The sequence below is a fragment of the Trypanosoma cruzi genome, genomic scaffold, assembly GCF_000209065.1.
Source record: "Trypanosoma cruzi strain CL Brener 1047053512515 genomic scaffold, whole genome shotgun sequence".
NCBI classification, from domain to species: Eukaryota; Euglenozoa; class Kinetoplastea; order Trypanosomatida; family Trypanosomatidae; genus Trypanosoma; species Trypanosoma cruzi.
In genome coordinates this window covers 61,049-87,068 of record NW_001849395.1, presented here as the reverse complement: position 1 = coordinate 87,068, position 26,020 = coordinate 61,049, and the positions used below count along the sequence as shown (strand labels likewise).

Genomic DNA, 26,020 nt, shown 5'->3' with positions numbered 1-26,020 from the left:
TGAGCAGCAGACGCATTCCACTCGCTCCCCCACTCCCGCGTTCCCTCTTTTTCTTCTCTTTTTTTCCCCCTTTTTTTTTACTTTTCTTTCCGCCGGTTTTCTACAAAAAAAAAAAAAAAAAGTCCCTCTCCCGCCTCGTTCCCCCTGCGGCAGCCGGGCACCAACGAGGCGCGCCACAAGCCGCACAGAAGGGAAGCAACCAAAAAAAAAAAAAAAAAGTCTCAGCCGTGAAAAGAATATAAGTCAAAGACAAATCAAAGCACACACAAAAAAAAAAGGAAAAAAAACACAGCGGCCAGTGAATGGAGGGGTGTTGATGTGAACCGAGCGGCAGAGTCGGGTGGTGGTGGGGGGGGCGGATGCTCGCGTCCCCGGGCTCTCATTCCTCACAACTCAGTCACCCCTTAACTAAAAAACAAATGAAAAAACAAAAAACAAAAAAAAAACGCAGGGAGGACGAGTGAATGGGAGAAGAAAAAAAAAAAAAAACGTAATTTATGCTCGCCATACTTTCTGGCCGGTACTGCCTTCATTCCGCCTCTCTTTCCTTTTTGTTTTTTTTTCTCACCGTCCACCCTACCCCTCCATTCCTATCAATCGAGATAAGAAAACTTTTCATATGCATTTGCCCGCCTTATATAACGAGAAACATTCCATTTAAACTAACTTGCTCCGCCCGCCAATAATAAAAAAAAAGAAAAAAAGAAATATATAAATATATATAAATAAATATATATATATATATATGTATGTATGGCACAACACAACATGTTCCTGTGTTCCGTTACTGCAACCATTAGTCCAAGACACATCAACGCCTCACACGAGTCGTTGACATGCGCATGGAGAAAAGTAACACCTCGCACATACAAACACAAACACACACACACACACACAGAGAGAGAGAGAGAAAGAGAGAAAAAAAAAAAAAAAAGAGCCAAAAGAGTACATAGAACAAAATTAAATAAACTTGCACTCGCTATCCTTCTTTCTCTCCCTGCTGCTCTTCCCAGTCAAGTTGAGCGTTTTTTCTTTTTGTTTGTTTGTTTGTTTTTTGTGTCTGTGTGTGTCTTTTCCTTTATATATATATATATATATATATATATATATTTGGGCGGGTGAGATTATTCCTGTTGTTTAAAAGAAAAAATCATCGGGGTTCTCCTTTGCTTGTAGCTGCTGTTCGATCCACTCCACCTGTGCGTCGTCCAAACTATCCGCGTATGCGCTGCTGTTCATTTCCCAAAGATCATCATCTTCATCATTAAAACCATTTCCGCCCCTGCAGTCCCTGACAACGTCATTCTCCACGTTACAGGCAGGAGAGCCACAGCTGCTGTGCGTTGTTAAAGCGAGGGAAGCCGTAGACGATGTGCCCCTAAGCAAAAAACGTCGCGTTTGGGCAGAAGGGCCCTCCAAATCCCAAAATCCCCCCGCATAGTGACAGACATCAACATCCTTTGGAAGCGTCGTAGTAATATCAAATGTCTGCAGATGTTGAAGCTGTTCCATGCAGACGGCGTCGTCGTCATCGTCGTCATCGTCATCGACATCACTGCTGCTTCCACTGCTGCCACGAAGCTGATGAAGCATCGCTGCTTCATCCATCGCCTCGGCATCAGTAAAAGGGACGCGGCGGTGACGAACATTGTCACAGGCATTCTCTTCTTTCATATCAGAAAGACAAAAAACTGTGTCGGAACTGCCACCAGCAACGTTGAGGCTACTGTGATGCACATGTCTTTGTTGGAGCCGTGTGGAAACGGAAGGGGAAACTGGAGGCAAAGAAGATGATAACTGCAACGAGTCACCGCCAAAGAACGACGCCGCAGACGATGCATGAGGCAAGATACCACCAGCAACACTACCAATAGTTGTGGGTACGTACACTTTTGCCGATTCTATAGCCAGCGGGGTGCGGGGAAACTCCAAGCCTGACGTACGTACCCTCTGAGACTGGAGACAGCCAACGGCAACATCGCCGCTGCTACTCAACTCCTGCTGCTGGGCGTTTTGTCCAGAAAGCAAATCCCCCAATTCTGAAACCTCAATTCTTGACGACAGCGCACTCAAAGCCGTAGGTGTGCGCGGCTGAAATGGTGGTGCGTGTACCGACAAACCTCGCCGACTCAATGACAACCGTGAATTGTTTTCATCATCACCATCATTGACGCCAGAAGCAACAGCACTTTTCACAATAGGGACGGCAGCAGCATCCGACGTGAGCCGCACAAACCCCGCAGAAAGACAACTCGCTGATGAAGGGGACATGACAGATGAATGGGCAAAATGCCCTTGTGGCGCAAGGACCACATCATCCAATGCGCCCATTCCTGAAGACCCGCTCCAGGTTAAACCTTTTTTTCTCATTGAATCCGGCATTACCCGCGCTGGGTCAGAGGGAAAAGTCTGACCGCCTTTCCTCCTGTGAAATGTCATTATTCTCTTGGGTGTGGGCGCCGTCAAGGCTCGCGCGGCGCCAGAAGCGGCGCAGTGGCAACACGCCGCCCGAGGTACCGCGTGCCAAGTCACCGGCCCACCAAAAGGCATCAAATACTCTCGCACGGCCGCAACAGGCGGGTTGCGCTTTTGCATTGCTGTTTTTCCTCGCCTCGTCGCCGTCAGCGAGGACTGAGGCATGAAAAAAGAAAGTGTTATCGCCCGGACGAAATGTCAATAAAAAAAAATGGCCGCGACGACAACGCCGCGAATGCTAAGGCAATAATAATAATAATAATAATAATAATAATAATAATAATAAAGACGGTTTTTTGTTTGTTTGTTTGTCTCTCTCTGTGTGTTAGTTTGTGGAAAATGCAATGGGCCACAGGAATAAAACAATGAAATAAAACAGACTCGCTCCTCTCTTTGATTCTTTTCCTTTTTTTTTTAATGCTTTACAGTCGAATTTGCCTCTCCCTCTCCTTCCCCCTTCCCCCTTTTTGATGGTGGGGTCTAAACGTGCGCCCTCGATTGCCACAGTCCTACTGCGGCGAGGGTGGCGACGATGGAAGGAGGACCCCCGCAGGTGCACACGGACGGCAAAATTGCACGTGCCGTCTGATAATAAATTCTGTTCCTGCGAGTGTTTTTTTTTGTTGTTTGTTTGTTTGTTTTGTTCCCCTGGCCGTTGTGCCTCCCCCACTTCTTCTCTCCAGCGGCCCTCCGCGTGAAACCAAAAGAGAAAAAAGACAGCGCGACGCTGCAGAGAAGTGAAAAAAAAAAAAAAAAAAAAGAAGGAAGGGGGATGTGGCCAGCAGCAGCAGCAGCAGCAGCCTCCCACGGGGGACATCACCGCAGGGGAAACAACCAACCAAAAAAAGAAAGAAAAGGAAGGGAGGAGGAGGAGGAGTCAAAATTGCAGACATCTTCGGTTCCCCCCTCAAAAGAGAAAAAAAAAAAAAAAACAGCAACGGGGCTGCGACGCCGCGCACACAACGAGAGAGAGAGAGAAAAAAAAAAAGAGAGAAAATCAAGAAGAAAAACATCCGCACCGATACCACCACCACCACCAGCAGCAGCACACGCACACAAAAAGAAAATGGAAATGGAAAAGGAATACTACTATATATATATAAATAAATAGTAAATAAATAGTAAATAAATAGATTCATACATATTTACTATTTATTGGCGCACTTTGTATACATATGAATATATAAAACACACACGCACCCACACACACACACAACTGAGTTATCCATAAGACGCAAAAAAAAAAAGAAAAAAGAAAAGAAAAAAAAAAAAAAAGCAATTTCACTCACTCACCCACTCACGCGTGAGTTTGCGCGCCCACACAACTGCAGCAAGCACGGCCTCCGTTTCTCTCCCACCCCACCCACCAACCCCACGGCATCTTCGACATGACACAAACACACAGACAGACAGAGAAAGACAGACAGACAGACAGAAAAAAAGAGAGACTCATGTCCCGGGGGAAATGGAAACGTAAATTAAACACAAAAATAAAAAATCGAAGAAAAGAACTCTTTTTTTTTTATTTTTTGTTATTTAAAAAAAGTGGCAAAAAAAAAAAAAAAAATCCACCGCACATAATCCCCCGCCTCCATCCGCTCTTTATTTCTCTCTATTTCCTTCCAATACACACAAATACATGTGTGTGTGCTTGTGTGTGTGTTTTGCCGTATTTCCAAATCCCACTTCTTTTGATTTCATTGTAAATTCCACTAATAAAGAAAATAAATAATAATGAAAATAGCAGTAAAAGAAACGACAACAACAACAACAACAACAACAGAAACAAACAAAAAAAAAAGACTTTTATTTTTTCCTTTTGATACAATAATTAGTGGCAAAAAAAAAAAAAAAACTCTTGACGATGTAACGCGCATCCAAATAGGTCTGTGGTATAAATAGATGGATAAATAAAGAAATAAGTGCGCATACATGCACCATATATATATATTTATATATTTATATGCAGACACCTGCCAATTGCCCGTACATTTTTTTTTTTGTTTTTTTTTTTGTTTTTTCGTTCTTTCACCACCACCCGCCACAAGTTCAAACACAATTATTTTTTTTGTTTTTGTTTTTTTTTCTCTCTCTCTCCCTTCTCTTCTTCTTTTCTTCTGTCTGTCTTATCGGCGGCCTTCTTGCCTTTCAAAGGCAGAAGCAAAAGGGGATTATATAATATTATATAATTCTTTCGTCCTGTTTCACACATGATCCTGCCCCGGCTGGATAATTTACACCATTTCATTTAATTCCGCCTCTCATTCCCCTCCCTTTTTTTTTTTTTTTTTTTTTCCTTTTTTTTCTCTCTTTTTGTTTCCCTCCAGTCCTCTCCTTTCATCTCTCACACTCTACATCACGGAGTAACCAGCGTTCCTCCTCCCATGTATGCCTCTTCCCTTTTGTCTTCTTTTTTCATATCTATATGGATATAGATATAGATAGATATTACGCTCACTCTCTTACCTCGGCCAAATCCGGCGCAAAGTTACGCTCACAACAACGCCATAATATAATAATAATAATAATAATAAAACAATCCCTTTTTTCATTCATTCCCCCGTTTTCGGTAATGTCCTTTTGCCTGGCCAATGTGGTGCTACATGGCCTGCTGCAATTCTGCGACAATTGCCGCCGCCTCCTCATCGCCAGGACTTTCCCGTAATGCGGCCTCCGCGACAAGTAGCGCCTCGCTCATGCTGCCGCCATCCGCAAGAATAGCGGCCTTTGCCTTAAGAAGTGTTGCGACAGTTTGGCCTGCAACGCCTCCCGCCGCATCTGCCTCCTCTGGCGGGGGATTTTTTATAAGCGGATCGAGAAACTGAAGCGCCGCGACGTCGCCCTCCGTCTCACTCAGCAGAAAGGCCTTCTCCCGAAGCAACGTGGGACGAGGGTGAAGTGCAATCGCGCAGTCTAGCAGCTGTAGGAGCTCCTTCCGCAGCGTCTTCAACCGTGACTCGTCCGAAGTGTCATTGATGAAGAGCTTCAGTACCCCCATTTGACGTTCCAGAGCTGCGATGCAATTAGAGTTGAACTTTACGGCATTCGCGTACGCTTCACACGCCTCCTCCAAACGGCCAAGAGACTGTAACCCATCACCCAAGATGAGATAGGCAGTATGGGCACGATCCCAGCCAACTTGACATGCCGCCTTCGCCAAGTCCACAGCCTTCTCCATCGTACCTGAATCCGCTGCTGTTTTTAACATCAGCTCCGCCTTGTATGCATGTATTCGAGAAAGTGTAGGTGTCATCCCAGAAAAATCAGGTGCTGTAGTTTGTTGTAAAAGAAATGCCGTCACTTCATCCAAGGCCGCTCTGGGGCCCTTTGAACACTCCAGAGCTTTGATCTCCATCAGCTTCGCCAGCCCTGGTTGTTGAATGAGTGCGTACTTCGCCGCCGCCGCCGTAAACTGCTCCCCTGCGTCCTCGTACTCTTCCATCTGAACAAGAATCTCCCCCGTGGCATCCATGCACGGACCGACCTGAAACGGTGGGGCCGTTTCCCCCTTAAACAAAAAGAGCCGCATCGCACCTAAAAGGTAATCCCTATCCCAGAGGTCAAATCCCTCACCGATGGCAGTTTTGGCGAAGCGTTGCACCGTTGACTCGGTGCGTCGACGCCCCTGTTTGACGACACTCCTGTCGCTTTCTTTGCACTCTGCCAGTGCCATATGTCGCAGTCAAAACTTAAAAGAAAAAAAAGAAATAAATTGGCTTTCCTCTTTCCCGCTCCTTCCCTCAATAACTCCCTCCCCCACACACCCCCAAAAAGAAAAGAAAAAAAAAAAGAGAAAAGAGAAAATAAAGTCCCCCAACAATAAAAATAACTAAAAAGAAGTGGGATCGCTAAACACACGACGATTGTAAAGGCGAAAATTCCCTTCTTCTCCTCCTACTATCGACAGGGACATGTTGAAACAAAAAACGTGAGCATGTCAACAAGTACAGTGCCGTAACACACACACACACACACACATAAAAGAGAAAATATATAAATATATACGTTAACGACGGCCACACGTGGTTTTCTGTTATTATTATTATTTTTTATTATTTATTTATTTTTTTTTTTTTTTACTTTTCCTTCCCGCTCGATGGTAAACGCAGCCGTAGCCCTCTGGTGCGTAAAGATAAATTTATACATAAATACATATATAGATATATGGGTATTGGAGAAATATAAATATATATATATTTATATGATGTATCATCGCCTTCACGCCCACTCGTCTTCTTCCCTTGACGCAGCGACGTTACCGCCATTCCGCACAATTCTCACCATTTTTTTTTTTTTTTTTTTTTTATTTCTCAACGCCCATGCGACGCCTTTTTTTCCTCTTTCTGTTGCGGCTTCATGGGATAGAACCGGAGAAAACGCCTGTAAAAAAAGATTGATCCAAGCACAAAAGCAATTGAAAATAAAAGTAGTAATGACACCAGCCACCAATTCAGTTTGCCCCTCGAGTCCTTCGTCACATCGTCAGGGATTTCCTCAGCGACGAGAGTTGCGTGCGGAACGGCGGCAAAACGGGCCCGCCACACCGTCTCCTCAAAAGGCCTCTTCGGCAGCTCATGACTGTGCTGCGCCAGCGCCGCATGCAAATCAACCCCGGTGCCAAACGTAAAGTTAATATACGGCGCTCTCACCGTCACAAGGCCAGCCGCACTAACAGCTGGCGGTAGTAATGTCGACAAGAGGGATGTCTGGGTGTCATTATTACGTAGCATCTTGGCGTACCGCAGGAGAAGCTCTGGAGACGGCGTGAGAGTCCCCATCTCTTCTGCTGAGCCATCCAACACTCGCGCGTCCGTAAGCAATGACATCGACAAAGTGTAAGTGAGATATTTAATGGACACCGTAGCGTTTTCCGCACGAGGGGGCAGTACCACGCGACGGTTAGACAAACGTGCCACGACGATCGCCGGATCAATATGCAGCAACTCTGCCACCGCTCGCTGAAACCGCACCAGAGATTCTGTGCTGGTTTCTAATTCCAAGTTCGTCGAAACTGCGGCTAAACGTGGGCGAACAACAAGTTGTAAAATAACGGCCAAGTCGCGGGTGTAATACGAACCGTTAATATTTGGGTCCACGCGAAGCACCAGCGGGAGACGACTGACGTTCTTTAAAGGCACCGCCGACTCGCGCGGAACCGCAGTTGCCAACGAGGAAAAAAGCGTAGAGTCCCACACGTCGCCTTGGCTTTCGTTCCTCAAAAGAAAGTTAGCGCTGTAAAAGTGCACGCCGTCCACGGATGTGCAGAGCAGATACGAGGTGGACAAACGCCTAAGACGTTCCTCTGTGGATGAAGACCCTTTCAGTAGCGGCGTTGCGCCAAGGCCGCCCGCTCTGCGGAGAGCCGCCGTGTTGATTAGCCAATCATCCCGTAGAACCCCACCATCACGTCCTTTACCGGTAAGATTGCTTCTGCCGTCAGCACCAACAGTGCCTCCCGTCGTTGCAGCAGGATCCCAGAGACAACCTGTGCCCGTGTCTACAAGAAACACTGGAAGCACCAGCGGATTAGAAGACTCCGAGTATTCTGCCCGAATCACAGACGTCAAGTTGGCTCCGCTACACACTTCCCCAAATATGTCTGTGCGAAGAACCGCAACCGCCAATGCCCCCACCGCCCTGGTCGCCTCACGGTCATTCCCAGTGCCAATGCCATTCCCAATAAAACACAGACTTGCATGGTGGTAATAACTCGGTGGCCGCTCTGCAAAAAAAGTGACTCGCACAGATGACGGGTCGGTGTCAGAAGGTGTAGAGAAATCAAGGTCCAAAAGGCGCTCAAGGCGCAGCGCGGTAATCGTCAAACCACCGCGATTGTAGACTCTTTGCCCATTTTCCGTCGCGAGCCCAAGAATGGTGGGCGGAAGAACAGTCACTTGCAGAAACGGCGGCGCATCCCCTGCCGGGTGGAAACTGATGCCCCCATTAACGCTGTAGCATACATGGTAAAGAGTGCGGGGTTTGCCGGAGAAGAGCTCCATCGAATGCAAACGAATCGTAAACCCGCCGGTCACCCTCTTCCACAAGGTGGGAATTGTCCCATTGACGCCGCGGTCTCCCGAATTTCCCCAAAGAGTACCGCACACAGCAGCGGAACCCTGCACATCCATCTCTACTGGCACAAATGCAATGCGAACATCATCCGCAAACGGCACAACAGAACCACGTACGGTTAAGTCTAACTCACCGCCTTGAAAAACAGCCAACACGCCCTGACGCAAACCTGATAATTCCTTCACCGCAAGCAAAGAAGTCACTTCAATCCTCACAGGTGTGTCCACAAAAACAGAGGCCTTCCCAAATCGGTACGGCAAGAATTTCTTTACACAGAGTTTATACTTCCCATTGGGAACGTAACGTAAAGAGGCTGGAAGCTGCAATGTTGTCGATGTTGGCGTGACACCTCTGCCCATCCATTCCCGCGGTTTCACAACAAAAGCATCCATCACGTAGGCTTGGTCAACCTCCGGCGAGTCACAGGACCTCACACTCCCATCAATAAAACGGACAATCATGCCGGCCTGAACGCTGCGTCCACACGGACTCGCAATGGGCAACAGCCATCCAGCGGACTGGCTATGCACCTGTTGAAGGGTTGTGGGGATCTCTCCGATGCACTGAAGCGACATTGGTTCTAGAAGCATTCTTAATCCCGTTGGTACATCTCGCTGACGATAATTTATAAAGAAGAGTAACTCGCCTTCACTCGGTTCATCGCCTATTGTTAATGCTGGCAAATACAACTCACCACCACTCACAAACCCCACACCTTGCAAGAAGCCGCACCAGAGCGCGTCTGTCGTGAATCCGTTCAAGTAGCGGTTTAACGGAGTGTCGCGGAAAGAAGACGGATCGGTGCTGTAACGTGTGTCTACAAGCCTTCCAAATTGACTCTTCTGCTCAAACATATAAATGGCACTGGAGAAAACCGACTGATTCTTCACCCCCTTTTCCGCCTCTTCTGCCCCCATGGAGAGCTGTACCCCGAGTGTTGGGGCCCACGAGACAGAGATGTAAGAAATACCAACGGACATGTAATGCCGACCGCCATCCACGGAAAAGCAGAGCGAAGAGGGTGACCATGGCTCCACTGTCTCATTCCTTTCGGTGTGTAAAGGCACCACAAAGATCACCGCATCGGATCCATCTTCTGTCCAAATGCGTACTTTGTTATTGGCAAACGTCGCGGTCAAATTCGAGAGTGAAGTCACCGTTGCCGCCTGCTCCTGTGGATCCAAAACGTTGCAAGGTCTTCCAAGACGAAACTTCGCCAAACGGAAAAATGCCAGTGCTCCTGGTACATTGAGCATGTTTATATACTGCTCCTCCACGCTATAACCATGGGCCGAGACAAACTCTTCAGTTGTTTCTTTACCCTTCATTCCTGGTTCGATGGTCACGACAAGCATCATAGACTCATTGCCACGGCAAAAAACAAGGTGACGGATGCCATTCTGCTCCGCCACATCACTCGGAATAACTCGATGTAGTGAAACCGATGTCACGGCAACATCCAACACCTGGAAAAAGAAACCCGACGGACGAAATGCAAAAACATTTGTTGTCCCATCGCCATCGCTAACATTTCCGTCATCAACAATTTCATCCCCAGACATTTTAACACATATCTGCAGCCGTCCTTTTGTGGCAACCCGCGTGTGGGCTTCTGTCAAAGTGAGAGTATTTGCCACCATCACAACTATGATAGGAAGCCCTTCACGACTCTTGTGGCATGCAGAAGAAAGCAACACCCGCGTCCCCACCGCAAATGCATCACTACTATCCGTCCGGTAGTTCATGCTGTTGGGTTCACTGTAATCATTAGCATTCAACTCGGTGACACTCACTGTGCCTTTGCTCATCCGCGGGACAACGAGCGTGCGACGGAAGGCAAGCTCAGAAATGTGTGACTCATCCGCAGGCAAATCACGTCGCAAACGTGACGGTAGGATCGTCAATGAAAGATTCGTTTTAACGTATGACGCACCTCCATTGGTCGAGAGGCACATTGGCGTCCGTGCCTCCAGGTGGGCGAAGTGCGTAGAAGGAAAAAGAAACACGCCGTGGTCATCCTCAAGAATGAGAGGTTCCTCGTACAGCAGGGTATTGTTCAGTTCCTGTACCGCCGCCACGAGTTCTGTTCTACTACGATTCCCCTCTGAATCCACTGCTAAAACATCTTCTTCACAGTGCGACCCAAAGCGCATCAAAAAGCCATGTTGAATGCCGTAGCCATTCAAATAAAATATTCTGCTTGTCTCCTCCATGTAAAGAATCAAAGTTCTGTTGCCCTCCAAATCGGTGCGATCATCGGAAATATCTGCATCACCCATCATACCAAAAAAGGTCGCTGTCGTGTTGCTGGCATCATCTGGAAAATGACGGAACCCAACCGGAACAGCTGTCGTAAACTGCAATTGCAGAAGTGGATGAATGGACTCTCGCCAGCGTTCCGGTGCGGTCTCCAGGCACAAAATCCAGGGCTGCGTGGCGTTAGGGTAAAAACCCACGTTGCGGCTTACCGCACGTGGAATTGTAAGGATGCCATCATCAAGAACATATGGACCACGTACAACATCCAACTGAATGGCTTCAAAATCAGTAAAGCACGGATCGCTCCCGTCATCCATCGGCCGAACGAACATCACACGCCTCCAGTTCCCACATGGCACCACAGCAGCTGTATTCCCCTTTGCTCCACCACGGCACCACAGTGCAACTGCCACTTCACGTCCTGCAGCAGCCACAATGTTCGTTGTCTCCCTCTCGTTTGTGAGCCACTCGAGCGCAATTTTTGTTGGTGGCAATGCCGTGGCAGCGACAACATCCTCACTCCCATCGGCATTAAAGTAAGAGTAACGCGTTGGATGCCGCACATGCTCGCGGACGTTCAACGCAATATCCGAGCTCATCCACCGCGTTGACCTATCGGGTTTGAAACATAGCATGTACTCCTGCACAGAGAGGCCTCGAATGAGGTCACGCTCAAGAACAATGTAGTGGGAGTCAGTCATTTTGTCAACGTTGCCTTCTGGCCGAAACGGCGTAGCCAACGCTCCAAATAGTTTCAAGCCCTCAAACAAGTTTCTCACAATTACATCGTCCAAAAAGTCAGGCTTTGGCGTGCTGCAGTTAGTGCCGATTGGCCGAAACCGCACAAGGGACATGTTGGAGAGACCCGATCCACCTATTGGCAGCGTCCACTCCTGCCCCTGCTCCACCGTGACGTAATCCGTGCGGTTCAGCGAGAAGACGGAATAGACAGGTCTCTCCAGCTCAATGCGCAGACCTTTGAGTTCAAAAAATTGCAGCGCCGCTTCGGTTCCCTCCTCAGACGACTGTCGCTCAGGGTGAATAGCGCTGGCGCAAAGTTTGAATGACCCCGTATTGTTCAAGAGTTTTGGCAAAATAATCGCATAGCCATTCACCGCCGTGATGAAACGATCAAAGCTATTGGTATTAATAAAGTGCTTCTTGAGTTTTTTACACGGCACCACATCCTCCGCAAGAAACATAAAGAGTGGATTGCCCAGTGCAAACGTGTGATCAATAAGTGGCCCAACGAGTTGCAGACTCTCCCACATTCCGAGCGTCGGGTGTCGCGTCTTGCGTTTAATGTGTTTCTCCGTGCTGTTACCAAAAAGAAAGCCATCGACGCGTGGAATCACAAGGCGATATGGAATGCCTGTTGGTACAAACCCCCTCCTCCACGCATTGACATCCTCCGTAGCAGCACAAGCAGAAGCAGAAGCATCAGACGCACGACCATCCACATCTGCATCCGCGTCTCGGTAACGCACACACCATTGGAATCGTCCAATGACATCGTCGGTTGGTTCAACCGCTCCAATACGTGCCGTATGTGCCTGCGTGAGCGACAGAAACCACGAAGACGTGGAAGTGAGAGGGCTCAAGTATCTAGAAGAAAACGATGATTTTGATGAAGAGGCGCCGTACCTCATGGAGCCACCGTTGATGACCATTGACGGCACCGCTGAGGTGCGAACAGGACTGCGCCAAAGGAAACTTGTCGCATTGCTGCAGTCCACCGCAGGGACGAACGCTGCCTCTCCCTCATGCAATCCAAATCCCTCCACAACAAGATCGACAAAAGATGCGTACACAACCACCGTCGCTTCCCCGTCCTGTTGTAGGGGAGATGTGCCTATCGATCGAATCGATTTAACGTACGGCCGGCGTACAACAAACTTAAATCTAAGTGGATACACCGCGCGGCGCGTCCCTTGCGCGTAAAGGCAAAGAAAGAGCGGTTCCCGTGCCCTTCCAAATACACGGTCAGCCACCTCGGATGCGGTATGTGTTTCATTTAGAGAAATGAAAAAGTCACCCACGGAAGCTGAACTGTGTGACGAATTTAACTGTCGGTAGTTCGGCGGCACATCATAAGGGCGCATAATGGTGAAGTTCATGCGGCTAATGCAATCGACGCATGCTCCTCTTGCCTCCTCATGCGTTTCTCCCTCATCAAATAAAGAAAGACAAGGCTTCTCAGAGAGGAAGAGCATCATGTCGTCACTCAAACCGTAGCCAAAAAGTGGGAGCACCAATTCTTTTACATTTTCAGACACCTCTACAACCGTTAGAGGGGTGTCCGTCGTCGCAATGGGAAAATGGACCGCGTAGGGTCCAATAAAATGCACCTCAATGGGGTAAACATCGACAGTAGCGCTGGTGGGGATGAATACACGGCGGTTGTTCTGAAAGGACAGAGGGACCGACAGGCAGACACGCATGCGACGCGTAGTTTCTTCATTCAAAAACCCTGGTGGAATCACTACGACGGCTGCCCGCTGTTGTTGCTGTTCCGTCAAAGTCACGCCACTGACGTTTCGAGAGGAACGCAGATCATTATTGGTAGCGCTGTGTGGATTAAGAATACCAAAGGAGCGTTGACGATAAAAAAGTGATGTATTGGTACACTGAAGCGTCGGATCTGCAATCCTCGCGTTTCCTGGAGGAGAATGTGCAAACGCAATCTCCGCCATGCTGATCGTGCTAGGGGACCACATGTGCACGTCGAGACCCCACAGCCTTAGCAGGCCACTGAAACCTACGCCAATATTCAGTTGCGATGAATCAGCACTTCCGCTGCTCACGTCTCCACTGTAGCCCTCATGTGTCGCAGTGACAGAGATACGAGCCCGCGACACAATGATCTTAAAACCGGCAAGCGGTACAAACCGCGAGAGTGGTGTATATGCAAAACACAGATGCCACGTCTGACGTTTTTCAGTGAAATTTGTCCCCCACATGCCTGTGTGATTAAGATTAAGTTGCATAAACGCCACACGACTTTTTTCAGCAACGCTGCTTCCATTCAAAGCCCCTGGTGAAAAAAACACCGTACTAACGGCAAGCATTGTGTCTAGTGCAGATGGAAGCGGGAAATCGGCCGAACTGCGCCCAGACGTTGGTTGGTGCCTCTGACATTTCCCCCGTTCCTGCGATAGGAGCATTACCATGCCTTCACGCAGGCCCTCACCGTCAAAAACAATAACGGGTGACGAAAACTGCGTCAAAAAAAGGGTCTTCACGGAGGGCCCAAAGGATGACGGCTCAAAGACACCAGAAGCATTAAAGCCCGAGGGTGGGAGGGCCCACATGCCACGAACAGCAACGTGTGGAGGGGTTACGTGCACCCGCAAGTGAGGAACGAGAGTGTAAAGCCACATTGGCTGGCCGTCAACTGAAAATGAAAATGACGTGTTTCTTTCCATATCGTTTTCGTAGAACACGTCCGTATCGGAAATAGAGGAATACGAACCGTCGTAGGAGTTCCTCTCGCTCCAGCCTGACGCGCTGCTGTTCGGCGGTTGCGGCGGAAGAGGATTCGTGGACGCCGCGGCACAGACAAAAAATTCCGTAGCCGGCCGTTCTTCATCCTCCGCGGGGTCGTGCAGCCAGTCGAGGCCAATGCCGTTGGAAGGCAAAACATTTGCGAGTTGATACGTGATCACCCCTCGTCCCCGCTCTCGCTCAACCACGGTGAGACTCTCCCCAAAGAGGACGTAGCGGCCGCTCGTGCAGTCTGGGGAAGATGAAAAACGAAGATGACAAATCCCCGCCCGTGTGCCAGGGAGGCGGCGATGAAAACGAAGTTGTAACACCCCACTGGACCAGAGACGAATGCCAACCGCCCGGGAGACAAAAATGGGGTCGTTACCACCCCCAATAACGCTACTTTCGTTGCTCCCACCTCCCTGTGCCTCCTCCGCCTCCTTTTGTGAAGAGGAAAAGGGAATGAATCCACGCAGTGCCACGTCCAACACTTCAAATGTGATGTTGCCTGCCGGCACATAATGCATCCCATCATCAGAAACACAAACGCGCCCACGCATCGTCTGGTTGGGATGGACGATTGTCACCACACCCTGCATCACGGCAAATGTGTACTCTTGTTTTTTGTATCCCCAAACACATGGTGATACCTTCACATGCTCATCCCACCCCACCCTCGCAACAATTTCCGATAGATCGGGAGCAAACATGAGCAAAAGTCCGTCCGTCCGTCCACCCGCGCCTGCCACCGTGTATGTACCCACAGTACCGGCTGCCAACACCAAATGAACCGCCCCTGAAAGTGATGCAATGCGTGTTTCCAGCGGCCATTTTTCTCTCTCTGGCGCAGAAGTTGTTGTTGTTGTTGTTGTTGTTGTTACTGATGTCGGTACATCAGTAGGCGCTGGTTTGCTCGTCGGTGCATGAACCGCCCCTGCGCGATACGCACATGCATACGCATTGGCCGGTGTGCCACAGGGAAAGTAGTACCATGCACCAGTGTGGTCAACGATGACACAACCACTATCACGTGATGGCTGCCCAACGGCCCACAAGCTTTCCGCTAGAGTCGACTCCCACGCCGACGCACCGTCGAGATACAAACCATACATTCCTCGCTCTATGTACGACACGCCTACCAGTACACGTTGTACGCCTGCTTCAGCCACCAAACGACCGGCAAAGACACTTTCCTCTACAGATGTTATGGTAGCCGCATGAATAGTGTCAACTGCAGCAGAGTCCAAGAGCCGGCCACAGGACTCCTCCAAGTCGGCCGCAGCAACAGCACGATCCGTAAAGACACGAAAACAACGGTTGGTGGGTGCAAAATACACCCAATCATCGCTGCACAAATCCGATTGGTGTGGATCAGGTGTTGGATCGGTGGCGTTGGAGCCTGTATCTTCTTCAGAAGAAGCAGAGCCGCTTTCTGGGGCAGTGGTTGGTACCTCTGGTTTAACAGAACCGTCGTTGAGGTAAGCACATACAAACGGCAACGATACTCGGGTGTCCACCGCCCTCCAAGTACCGTTATTATCTACCGTCACGCATCCGAACGTCATACTCGGCTCTCCCACACCCCAATTTGAATACAATTTGTTCTTTGCCGTAGGCCACGTAGGGCTCGAAGGAAAGCTGAGCGCATAATCCTTCTCCCCGTACCACAAAGCGTCTTCGTACCACACACCCACTGAACCACGAGCTGTAAAGATTCCGCCAATAAAGACTTCAATTTGAGACAAATCATAGTTGTGATACCGTGCCCAGTCCTGCACCAGACGCCCAAGAAAGGCATCTTCTTCTGCATTCAAAACGGCAGTGAGAGTCACACGGGGATGAATTGACTTACAGAACCTCTGCGCCGCCTGCTGATTCATCCCTCTTTCTCCCCCGTCAATCAATTCCGCGTAGAGACGGTAACATTTGTCCTTATATGATGACCACCCATCGAGACATTCAAGTGGTGGTTGTGGTACCGGCGGGCGAGTGGGTTGCGGTGCATCGACAGGATTGTCCCCCGATGAAGAATTTGTTGTCGTAGCGTCACCACCACTGTCACTGCTATTATCGCCATCGTTACTGCTGGTGTTCCCCTCACTCAAAGGATTCCATTGAAACGCACAAACAAAGGGCCTTTTGGGGGTTTTACAGTCCACTAGACGCCAAAATCCATCGCGTTGCATGGCGATGCATCCGCTATGTGTTTGCCAGTTCGTTGACGGAGAAAAATTTGTGTAGGGTGACGCACCATTCACATTGTTCATGCCATCCCACCAAACAATATCCCCAAACCCAGCTGCACCACCGAGCGCCACGAGTTCCCCCAAATCTCCAAAAAATGGATTCAGCAATCCCTGCAGCCACAAATTTTGCTCCTGGGAATGAACAGAGAGCGGTTGTGGAATAAGCTCCCTGTTGGCTTCACTCCAACCGCGGGGTGGGCGTAAGCCAAAGATGTGGGCACAAGCTTCAACCGTCTCTGCCGGTGCCACTCGAACCTCCTGCGGCTGGACGCACCACACCGTGCCGCTATCCGATGAACTGTCGTCACGCGCCTTCAGCTCTATCGGCCATAACGCCCACCCAGAGGGGCAGGAAGGAGAAGAAGAAGTCCCCTGCGCAGTCACAGCCACGCAACAGCATGTTGCCCATGCAACCGACAGTAGCAACGGCAGCGTAACCCACAGAACTTCTCCTGTTTGGCTGCAGGGGCGATCGAACGCCTTCATCGAGTGAGGGTTCAAAAAAGACGACATGCTCTTGTGTCTCATTGCGAATAATATGACGAGAAGAGAGACCGACCCCCTTCTTTGCTTCGACCCGCACCTTTGCGAAAAAGAAAAAGGAAAAAAGAAAAAAAAAAAGAAAAAAAAGAAAACAATAAAGACTTTCCTCACGTTATATTGTCTCTTTTTTTTTTTTTTTTTTTTTTTTTTTACTTGTTTATTGTGCGTTTCCCTCCCCCTTTTTTTTTATATATTAGTTTGTTTATTATTTCAAACAAATACAAGTAATAAAACAAAATAAATAATAAAAAAAAAGACTGCCGCGGAATGTCACCCGCTCCTGCCGAGTTCAATTTCCCACCGCACTGCCTGAACGAAAGAAACAAAACAAACAAACAACAAAAAAAGAAAAAAAAAAAAAGTAATGCAATTTAAATACGCATGCAACACACACGAGAGCGGCAGCGGAATAGGCGGTGTCTGCGCAGTAATAAAAGAAAAAGAGGGAGGGAGGAAGGGGAAGGTCAATTCCCACCGCGGTATCCGCATGCGCGGACACAAATATGTGAATTACAAGTCATATACGCATCGCCTACCGACAGGATTAAAAAAATAGCCGCGTAGCCCAGGCAAAAGCCGGACAATACATAATAATAATAATAATAATAATAATAATAACGAGAGGAGTTAACAAAAAAAAAGACGGCGCAGAGGGAGAGTGGCTAAGCGCCAATGCGGTTCATTCCTAGACAGTAGCGAGTAACTATGTTTTAAATAAATAAATAAATAAAATAAATCAAAAGCACGCTCCATTCGCGACTTGCCGATCAAACAACAATGTGACACCTCCTCCCTCCCTGCACCGCCACATTCCTTCTTTGCTTCCACATATAAATTATTTTTTTTTTTCCTTCTTTTTGAAAATGAAATGAACAAATAAATAAAAAAGTAAATGAAAGCAGCAGAAAAAAAAAAAAGGGTGGGGAGGAAAATACATGACTTTTCACATTTATCGCTGCACACATATTTATATACATATATATAAATACATACTTATATACACACATCTTATTTATTTATTTATTTATTTATTATTATTTACCTTTAAAGGGCAAAAATAATAATAATAATAAATAATAATAAAAGAAAGATCAAAAAAAAAAATTTTTATTCGTATTTTGGTTTGTTTTATTTGTATTTATGTGCTCGTCCGTTTCACTTGTTTTGCGCCTATTCCCGGGGTCCTTCTCATCTGTACATCCGAGGGCATTACTCCCCCCTTCCTCACAAACCCCCCACCCAAGCAAGAGGCGTGGAGAAAAAAAAATAATAATAATAAACATAAAGTCACTCCAAACCTAAAAAATAACGTGGCTGGCACATTCACCCCACCCCCCCCCCCCCACCCCAAAAAAAAAAAGAGGTCTCTACTACAGAGTCCAGTTGCATGCACATGCTTCTCACTCTGCTCATCGGTCACCCATTCATCTTAATTTTTGATTATTTTTTTTTTTTTCCTTCCCCAGAGAAACACACGCAATCCCATGCATTCCTCTCCTTCGCATGCCACCCTACTCAATGTTTTTTCTTTTTGTTTTTAATTTTTTTGTTTTTGTTTTTGGAGGAGAGAAAGGGAGAAAAAAACTCCGTCCTGTCGTTGATTTGCATTGCCATGTACCCTTCCCCTCTAATTCTTCCGATTGCAAGTCATTGGTGGCAAAAGGATGATCTGCAACCTCATTGCAGTCAACAGAAAGAAGATGTTCAGGATAGAGAGTCACCCATTTTTTCCTCCGCGTAGCCCTGCGTAGGAGACATCACCTGATAATAAATGTCATTCAGCGCCGTTGTCTCCGCGGGGAACTTCGGGAAGTTCTCAAACACCACGTTTTCACCTTCGATACGTTTAAAGTTCACTTTTACCCCGCCGTTGCCCTCTGCGCCAATGGGCCTCGAGCAACGAACACCTAACACAACAGGGATCTCTGCTGCCCCCTCTGAATCGACGTCAGATGGCGCCGCGTTGCAGTTTCTGAAATGCAGCGGGTAGGTCTGGTCTTGTAGATTTGCAAACCAGGCTGTGCTTCCGCTCACGGTATCCTCATTCTCCATCATACGGGGAATAACCAAATATGGTGATTCATCGGGGGTGAGCCTGCACAACATGCTGATTTCACGCGCCTGTGTGAAGGTCCATTTGTCCCTTGACGGTTTTGCAGCGTCCACAGAAGTGTTGTTTATCACTTTGTGTTCGTCATATTTCCCTGCTTGTGCAGTAGAAAGGGAAAGCATCAACGGCGGGTACTCATGTGATTTACCCAAATGACTGGTGTAGTCCTGCACGGTACGGGGATTAACGTTGGAAAGAATAAAACACATCCATACAGGACTGTCTACACTTACCTCAATGACCAGAGAAGGGCGGCAGTCCGTGAAGACCAGGGGGATGCGGTAGTCGTAGGATGGATGACGATAGATCACCCCGCCTCCAGAAAAGTACTTCAGCACGTGTTGCCAGTCCATCCAAATAACCTTATCATCGCGGTGACTGCTTCCACAGGCGTCTCTCACCTCCGGGTGCGAGTCCCATTCAGAACTCTCTGAAGACCATGGGCCACTCCATTCTTCACAAGAGCCCCAAACGTTGCGGATTTGCAGAAGTTGCAGATCGCCCTCTTTGGGGAAGTAGCGCAAATCCGTGACGGTGTAAGCATGGCCAGGCAAAATTCCAGTGCCACCAAGTATCCTCTCCAGCTCGGGTTCCTCGTCAAAGAGACTGGCAATCTTGTTGGTGCCGGATATAAACGCAGGCGCCTTTCCTGCAGTTGTCAAAATAATCTGGAACCCAGACTCCTGGTAGTGGAGCAGTTGCTGAAAGAGTTCCTTCCCGCCATTTTCCTGTGCCCCGGCAAAGACCTCGTCAAATCGAGAGGCGGGACACCCCGTCATATCCGTGAGGGCGTGAACGGGGTCGCCAGATTGCACCAGGCCGTAGCTACCGTTCAACTTTGCGAACGCCTTCTGAAGAACCGAGGGCCAAACCTCGCAGGCATCGCTGCTGTGGGCAAACCTCGGCATCCCCGCATAGCCTGGAAAGTAATCATCCACAATAACGCTCCTCCAGAGGCCGCTTGTATTAAGAGTGACACGATACGCCCCGACCGCCCGCTCGCGCCGTGCCGTCTCCGCGCCAAAAGGGTTACGAAACATCCGCATCACATCCCCCGGGTCTTCTTCAAGTGTAGCGATGGCACACATCAGCCAACAGTCTCCGAGCTCACCCTGTTCCACATCACCGGGAAAAATGGGTCTGCGGAAGAGACGCACCTGTTCGACATGCCCTTCAGGTAGATACATCCGCGGGCGTAACCAGAGCATCTTCTTTGGTGCCCGTGTTGACCCAAGTTGAATACTCTTCCAGACCGGTAAGAAATCAAAATCGACAAACGGTACATTATTTTCAATACAAGACTTCAGCGCATGTTCTGCGCCTTTCCACTCGCCAATAAGGCTCTTCACGGCATCAAACTCCTTCTCCAAAAAATTTTCATGTTGCAAAGTCTCTCGCGTCTCAAAGTATTCAACAGAAAGTGGTAATGCACGTAACTGACTGCTGAAGCCATTCACGTACCCCTTGATGAACTTCTCCGTTTCAACAGGATAAACAACAACTTCGGCGGTATAACTGCCGTCAGGCGCTTGTCGCATTGTTGTGTTCCCCAGCGGCTCCACTTTGGAATGTTTGCCAAATGCGCATGAGACATGCACCTCAAATGCAAGAGAATCATTGTAGAAGGCCCAGGTTTTTTTCTTCTTGTCGACAATACGGTACAGCAGCCCGGGCTCCTCAAAGCAGGACATTACCTCGCCCTCTACGGTTGGCTCACCGTTTAGAAACTCGTTCTTGAGCCCCTTTGTCCCTTCTTGAAATATCGGCTTCTGTGCAGTGCCGAGATCAAACTCGTCTTCCGGGTCATCCATCGGCGCGGCGAGTTCTATTCGCTCCCATCGGATCGGCTGCTTCAGTGACTTGTGTCGCAGATTCGTGGCGGATGTAAATTCCTTTCTTTCTGGACTCTCCACTTGAGAAACCGAACGGTCCCTGTTCTGGGAGTGCTGTGCTTCATCGCCTTCTTTATTGTCGTTGACGGAAACAACGTTGTTCTGCGGCTTCTCAGCCGTCTCAGAGGCTACCGAAGAGGAAAAAATGCTGGCATTGTCAAGTACCCCCACCTCTGTCGCAGGGTCTGAAGCAGCGTCCGTATTGCAGGGATTAGCCGCGTAGTTGATTTCTGCCCGGTCACTTAGAAACGGCATGTCCTAAAGAGTTTTTTTTTTCTTGTTTTTTTTTTTGTTTTTTTGTATTTCCTGCTTATTACAACTCCGTCCCCTCGTTCCCTTTTCTTTTTTTTTTTTTTTTCTTTCTTTTTGCTGTTGTTGTTGTTGAGTATTCGGCTTCACCTCTGAAGGTAACACTCTCGCGTGTTTTTATTCCCTCCCCCAGGGAAAAAAAAGAAAGGAAACAACATATTAATATACATCCATGGAGACATACAGACAGACAGAGAGAGAGAGAGAGATACAAAATCAAAGCAAAAAACAAAAGAGGAAAAAAAAAAGGAAAAAAAAAAAAAAAACTCCACCATAAGCAATCAAGGGTAAACGCATTCACCACCACACTTCTCTCCATTCCGCTGTATACATCAATTATTTTTTTTCTCCTTTATATTTGCCCAGCAACATAAATTTCGTAATGCAGATCATACATGCGTTCGTACATATCCCAGATATGAGAAAGGGGTTATACGCAGTAACTCACTCCGCAATTCCTCCGATATGCCAGTGAGCCCATTTATGAACTCATGCACCGTCTCCATTGTCACCTCACGGTTGCCACGTGTCAATTCCTTCAGGGCCTCATATGGCTTCGGGTAGCATTCACGACGAAGAACGGTTTGGATGCCCTCTGCGACCACCGCCCAGTTGGCTGATAAGTCCTTCTCAATTGTCTCACGGTGCACAAGCAGTTTCTCTATTCCCCGTACGATGGAAGCAAAGGCGACGCAAGCGTGGGCGATCGGTACACCCAAATTTCTCAGGACGGTGCTGTCTGTTAGGTCTCGCTGAAGACGTGATATGGGCAGTTTGGCGGAAAAGAAATTTAACAGGGCGTTGCTCGTCAAAAGGTTGCCTTCAGCGTTTTCAAAGTCAATTGGGTTCACCTTGTGCGGCATCGCGCTGCTGCCCACTTCCCCCGCCTTCGTCTTCTGTTGGAAAAACCCCATCGAAATGTATTGCCAAACATCGCGGCAGAGATCGATGAGGATCACATGCAGCCGTGCGCAGACATCACACAGGGCAGCCAAGTTGTCGTAATGCTCAATCTGCGTTGTGTATTGCTGACGCTTGAGGTTCAAGTACTTGGAGAGGAATAGATCACCAAAGCTGCGCCAGTTCACAGAGGGGTACGCCACAAGGTGGGCATTAAAGTTACCAGTCGCACCACCAAACTTACCACATGTGGGAATCTCAATCAACTGCCGGCGCTGCTCCTGGAGCCGTTCGATCCACACCATAAACTCTTTTGCAAGGTTTGTCGGGGACGCTGGCTGGCCATGCGTTCGCGCAATCATCGGCATATCCCATTCGCCAAGTTTACCTTCCAGTGTCTTCAATACATCATCCAGACCAGGAATGTACGTCGCCTTGATAGCATCGCGAAGCATCATTGGAATAGCCGTGTTGTTGACATCTTGTGACGTCAAACCAAAGTGAACAAACTCCGAGACGTGTGCAAGACCATTGCTGGCCATCCGCTCCTTTAAAAAGTATTCCACCGCCTTAATGTCGTGATTCGTCACTCGCTCCTTCTTTTTAATCTCCTCCGCATCCGCAAGGGAAAACCGGTTCACCGCGATCTCGCGCAGCTGTTGGAGCTGTGCATCCGTAACATTCCGCAGCGGCACAATCGCCGGTACCTCCTTGCAAAGCGCAATGAAATACTCAACCTCCACACGCACGCGGTACTTAAAGAAGGCGTATTCAGAGAAATATGCGCGAAGAGGGGCGGTGGTGGACCTGTACCGTCCGTCCACTGGGGAAAGCGCAAAAAGTGGGGTGTCCTGTGTGTAATCCACAGAGCTCGACATGTCTTCTTTCCGTAAAAAAAAAAAAAAAAAAAAAAAAGGACTTTCAATCACTTCCCTTTTATTGCAATTACTTAGCCCCTTATACGTTGCAGAAGACGACCCAACAGACCACAATATAAGCGCCCGAAGTACGCCTTGTCCCCTGTTCTTGCAAAAAAAAAAAAAAAAATGCAACAATGGGGAGTGACAGTTTGGCTCAACGTACCCAACACACACACACACACCTCAGTTAAGGTCGATCCAAGGCCAACACACCAGTAAAAAAAAGTAGTTCATAAAGCTTATATGTATTATACCAGGGCTCGTTGTAAACTCACAAGTTTGCAGTGTTTTCACAGCCCCGCAATCACCGGAACCCTCCGTGTGGAAGGCAGGCAGATGAGAATAAAGAAGGGAAAAAAATTCCTTTGGTGTCTTACAACGCAGTTTCTTTGGAAATAAAATACGACCCATGGATGAAGAAAGTAGCGAAATGGAAAAATACGCCATATTTTCTATTCAAGCCCGTCAGACCGCAGAATTTTTCTAAACGCCATTAGAAAGGCTTTGGCTGGGCAGCGTACGTTACCCACGACGGCTCATAAATTATTCTGAGTTGTTAATGTGCCGCGCAAAGCGAGGCAGCGCAAAGGAGGCCTTGTGCATTTCCGAGTCGTAGTACTTCAAATCCTTCGCAAACGGCATATCCTCAACAGGACGCAGTGGCTTCGTCACGTCCACGCCGGCCTTCTTAGAACAAATAAGTGTTCCAATTGAACCACAAGGATATGTGGGCACGTGCATTAATGCATACTGCACCGACGCAAAACCAGTCTCCCTGATGAAACGAGACATCTTCTCAATAAGCTCAAGATTCAGCCAGATGGACTCTCCTTGATTGCAGCATATGCCGTCCGGTTTCAGGATACGCAGCACGTGCTTGTAGAACGCCTCCCCAAAGAGCTCCGATGCAGGCCCAGCAGGGTCCGTGGTGTCAATAATGACCACATCATACGTGTTGTCTGGGGTCTGTCTTACAAACGCCAAGCCATCATCCACACGGACCGTCGCTCGAGGATCCGTTAGGGAGCGGGAGATCTGTGGAAAGTGTTGCTTGCTTTGTTCCATCACCTCGCCGTCAATGTCGACGAGATCACAGTGCTCCACGGTGCCGTGCCGCAACACCTCCCGCAGTACGCCGCCGTCCCCACCACCAATGATGAGCACTCTCTCTGGCTTCGGATGGGAGCAGAGACTGGTGTGGCCAAGCACCTCGTGGTACACAAACTCGTCGTAGTCCGTGACTTGAATGCAGCCGTCGAGCGCCATGACAGTGCCCCATGGGCCCTTTGGGTCGCTCTCAAAGATGGTCAGGTGTTGGAACTTTGTCGGGGCGTCGTACAGAACCTTCTCCACCCTCAGCGACATGGCTTGCCCGGGCCACTGATCATTTTCCTCGCGAAACCAGCCGCCAGAAATTAGTTCGGAACCAGGCATAATTTGATGCTGCAAATCGCTTAGCGTTACTGCGCTAAAAATCGCAGCAAAATGTAAAAGAAAAGAAAAAATAAGAAGTTGAAGAGAAAACTATATATATATATACCCGCCCGGTGTAAGCCTTTTCACTAGTTCTTGCAAAAGAAAAAAAAAAAAATGCAACAATGGGGAGTGACAGTTTGGCTCAACGTACCCAACACACACACACACACCTCAGTTAAGGTCGATCCAAGGCCAACACACCAGTAAAAAAAGTAGTTAATAAAGCTTATATGTATTATACCAGGGCTCGTTGTAAACTCACAAGTTTGCAGTGTTTTCACAGCCCCGCAATCACCGGAACCCTCCGTGTGGAAGGCAGGCAGATGAGAAAAAAAAAGGGAAAAAAATTCCTTTGGTGTCTTACAACGCAGTTTCTTTGGAAATAAAATACGACCCATGGATGAAGAAAGTAGCGAAATGGAAAAATACGCCATATTTTCTATTCAAGCCCGTCAGACCGCAGAATTTTTCTAAACGCCATTAGAAAGGCTTTGGCTGGGCAGCGTACGTTACCCACGACGGCTCATTGCAACATATGTAAAAAAGCCCAACAATCCATTTCACATAATAATAAAAAAAAATTTTTGAGCACATCACAAACAGATGCCTCAACGTTTAACGGCGGAAATCATTCAACGTTCACACTGATAATAGGCGCTCACACAAGTATACCGACGGTGCCTTCTTCGAACACATCGTCCACGCAAAACTCAGACATAACGCCGAGCCTCTGCCGCCCCAGTGCAGCAAAGTCAGACGGCTCGCAGTGCGGTGTCGTCGAAGTCATCAGAAAGAAGCTGTCGGGCAAGTCATCCAGCATTCGGATGTTCTCCATTTTTTCCCACACGCCACGACGCACCAGAATTGGCAGGGAGACTGACGCACGCTCCTCCTCCGTTTCGCCGCCCTCTTCGCACCGACGCAAGAACGCCGCAACATAGGCCGCAAGAGAGACATCGCACACGCTCTCCGTCGGAGGAACCGGTTGCAGACCAAAATATGACGCCGCCCGCGCTGTTGCAACCCCTCGACGCACGCGCAACGTCCCCTCCCGCTCCAGCGGGCACGTCCAGCGGTAGCCGGGCTGCATCAACGTGTTACGGAGCGCCGCAAGCGGGTAGTTTCGCGTGCCAGGCTGCACAGTGGCGGGCCAGCAGCAGCCACCACCCACGTCGACGAGAAGCCCCAGGCTGGCGGGGCAGGAATACAGTTCGCCTGCGCGGCCCATCGCCCACTGCCGCAGCACAGTGTTGAAGCTCCAGAAGCAGACACCGTCCTCGCGGAGACGGTGCTCAATCCGCACCAAATCCGCATCCACCCCATCATTTCCTT

The 26,020-nt window shown here is 48.6% G+C and overlaps 7 protein-coding genes across 7 annotated transcripts, besides 58 other annotated features; all 7 read right to left on the bottom strand.

Moving 5' to 3' along the window:
- Positions 1–2,708: a sequence feature (heterozygous, Esmeraldo-like haplotype).
- Positions 48–91: a sequence feature (A-rich).
- Positions 411–489: a sequence feature (T-rich).
- Positions 708–755: a microsatellite.
- Positions 864–897: a microsatellite.
- Positions 897–919: a microsatellite.
- Positions 1,027–1,074: a microsatellite.
- Positions 1,080–1,110: a microsatellite.
- Positions 1,138–2,640, bottom strand: Tc00.1047053503855.80 (hypothetical protein, conserved; the record flags this gene model as incomplete). The annotated part of the gene is made up of 1 exon (XM_806637.1): positions 1,138–2,640. The coding sequence occupies one exon, from the start codon at positions 2,638–2,640 to the stop codon at positions 1,138–1,140; it is 1,503 nt and encodes a 500-aa protein (XP_811730.1).
- Positions 1,521–1,549: a microsatellite.
- Positions 2,709–2,948: a sequence feature (haploid, non-Esmeraldo-like haplotype).
- Positions 2,721–2,761: a microsatellite.
- Positions 2,949–3,215: a sequence feature (haploid, Esmeraldo-like haplotype).
- Positions 3,216–3,238: a microsatellite.
- Positions 3,216–3,982: a sequence feature (areas merged during assembly that could not be assigned to a particular haplotype. This can correspond to areas where the two haplotypes were merged or to regions with more than two copies in the genome that were merged during assembly.).
- Positions 3,255–3,276: a microsatellite.
- Positions 3,437–3,485: a sequence feature (CT-rich).
- Positions 3,567–3,610: a microsatellite.
- Positions 3,664–3,690: a microsatellite.
- Positions 3,712–3,750: a microsatellite.
- Positions 3,869–3,911: a microsatellite.
- Positions 3,983–4,689: a sequence feature (haploid, Esmeraldo-like haplotype).
- Positions 3,990–4,020: a sequence feature (AT_rich).
- Positions 4,230–4,264: a microsatellite.
- Positions 4,415–4,440: a sequence feature (AT_rich).
- Positions 4,467–4,496: a microsatellite.
- Positions 4,535–4,594: a sequence feature (A-rich).
- Positions 4,646–4,666: a sequence feature (AT_rich).
- Positions 4,690–4,868: a sequence feature (haploid, non-Esmeraldo-like haplotype).
- Positions 4,750–4,794: a microsatellite.
- Positions 4,869–23,852: a sequence feature (heterozygous, Esmeraldo-like haplotype).
- Positions 4,983–5,009: a microsatellite.
- On the bottom strand, positions 5,075–6,148 carry Tc00.1047053503855.60 (hypothetical protein, conserved; the record flags this gene model as incomplete). The annotated part of the gene is made up of 1 exon (XM_806636.1): positions 5,075–6,148. One exon carries the CDS (start codon positions 6,146–6,148, stop codon positions 5,075–5,077), a length of 1,074 nt encoding a protein of 357 aa, XP_811729.1.
- Positions 6,244–6,283: a sequence feature (T-rich).
- Positions 6,433–6,453: a microsatellite.
- Positions 6,502–6,563: a sequence feature (A-rich).
- Positions 6,608–6,685: a microsatellite.
- Positions 6,759–6,784: a microsatellite.
- On the bottom strand, positions 6,786–17,066 carry Tc00.1047053503855.50 (hypothetical protein, conserved; the record flags this gene model as incomplete). Its single annotated transcript, XM_806635.1, has 1 exon — positions 6,786–17,066. The coding sequence occupies one exon, from the start codon at positions 17,064–17,066 to the stop codon at positions 6,786–6,788; it is 10,281 nt and encodes a 3,426-aa protein (XP_811728.1).
- Positions 15,145–15,171: a microsatellite.
- Positions 17,129–17,173: a microsatellite.
- Positions 17,206–17,232: a microsatellite.
- Positions 17,261–17,336: a sequence feature (AT_rich).
- Positions 17,398–17,442: a sequence feature (T-rich).
- Positions 17,669–17,699: a microsatellite.
- Positions 17,793–17,818: a microsatellite.
- Positions 17,910–17,930: a sequence feature (AT_rich).
- Positions 18,041–18,088: a microsatellite.
- Positions 18,090–18,114: a microsatellite.
- Positions 18,138–18,164: a microsatellite.
- Positions 18,340–18,361: a sequence feature (AT_rich).
- Positions 18,604–18,642: a microsatellite.
- Positions 18,786–21,338, bottom strand: Tc00.1047053503855.40 (calpain-like cysteine peptidase, putative; the record flags this gene model as incomplete). The annotated part of the gene is made up of 1 exon (XM_806634.1): positions 18,786–21,338. One exon carries the CDS (start codon positions 21,336–21,338, stop codon positions 18,786–18,788), a length of 2,553 nt encoding a protein of 850 aa, XP_811727.1.
- Positions 21,350–21,382: a microsatellite.
- Positions 21,421–21,451: a microsatellite.
- Positions 21,616–21,658: a microsatellite.
- Positions 21,782–23,170, bottom strand: Tc00.1047053503855.30 (adenylosuccinate lyase, putative; the record flags this gene model as incomplete). Its single annotated transcript, XM_806633.1, has 1 exon — positions 21,782–23,170. One exon carries the CDS (start codon positions 23,168–23,170, stop codon positions 21,782–21,784), a length of 1,389 nt encoding a protein of 462 aa, XP_811726.1.
- Positions 23,184–23,207: a microsatellite.
- Positions 23,756–24,646, bottom strand: Tc00.1047053503855.20 (spermidine synthase, putative; the record flags this gene model as incomplete). The annotated part of the gene is made up of 1 exon (XM_806632.1): positions 23,756–24,646. One exon carries the CDS (start codon positions 24,644–24,646, stop codon positions 23,756–23,758), a length of 891 nt encoding a protein of 296 aa, XP_811725.1.
- Positions 23,853–24,165: a sequence feature (areas merged during assembly that could not be assigned to a particular haplotype. This can correspond to areas where the two haplotypes were merged or to regions with more than two copies in the genome that were merged during assembly.).
- Positions 24,166–25,215: a sequence feature (heterozygous, Esmeraldo-like haplotype).
- Positions 25,216–25,345: a sequence feature (areas merged during assembly that could not be assigned to a particular haplotype. This can correspond to areas where the two haplotypes were merged or to regions with more than two copies in the genome that were merged during assembly.).
- Positions 25,253–25,274: a sequence feature (AT_rich).
- Positions 25,346–26,020: a sequence feature (heterozygous, Esmeraldo-like haplotype).
- Tc00.1047053503855.10 (hypothetical protein, conserved) lies at positions 25,347–26,020 on the bottom strand (the record flags this gene model as incomplete). The annotated part of the gene is made up of 1 exon (XM_806631.1): positions 25,347–26,020. A coding segment is annotated over one exon (674 nt), but the record flags the coding sequence as incomplete, so codon positions are not given.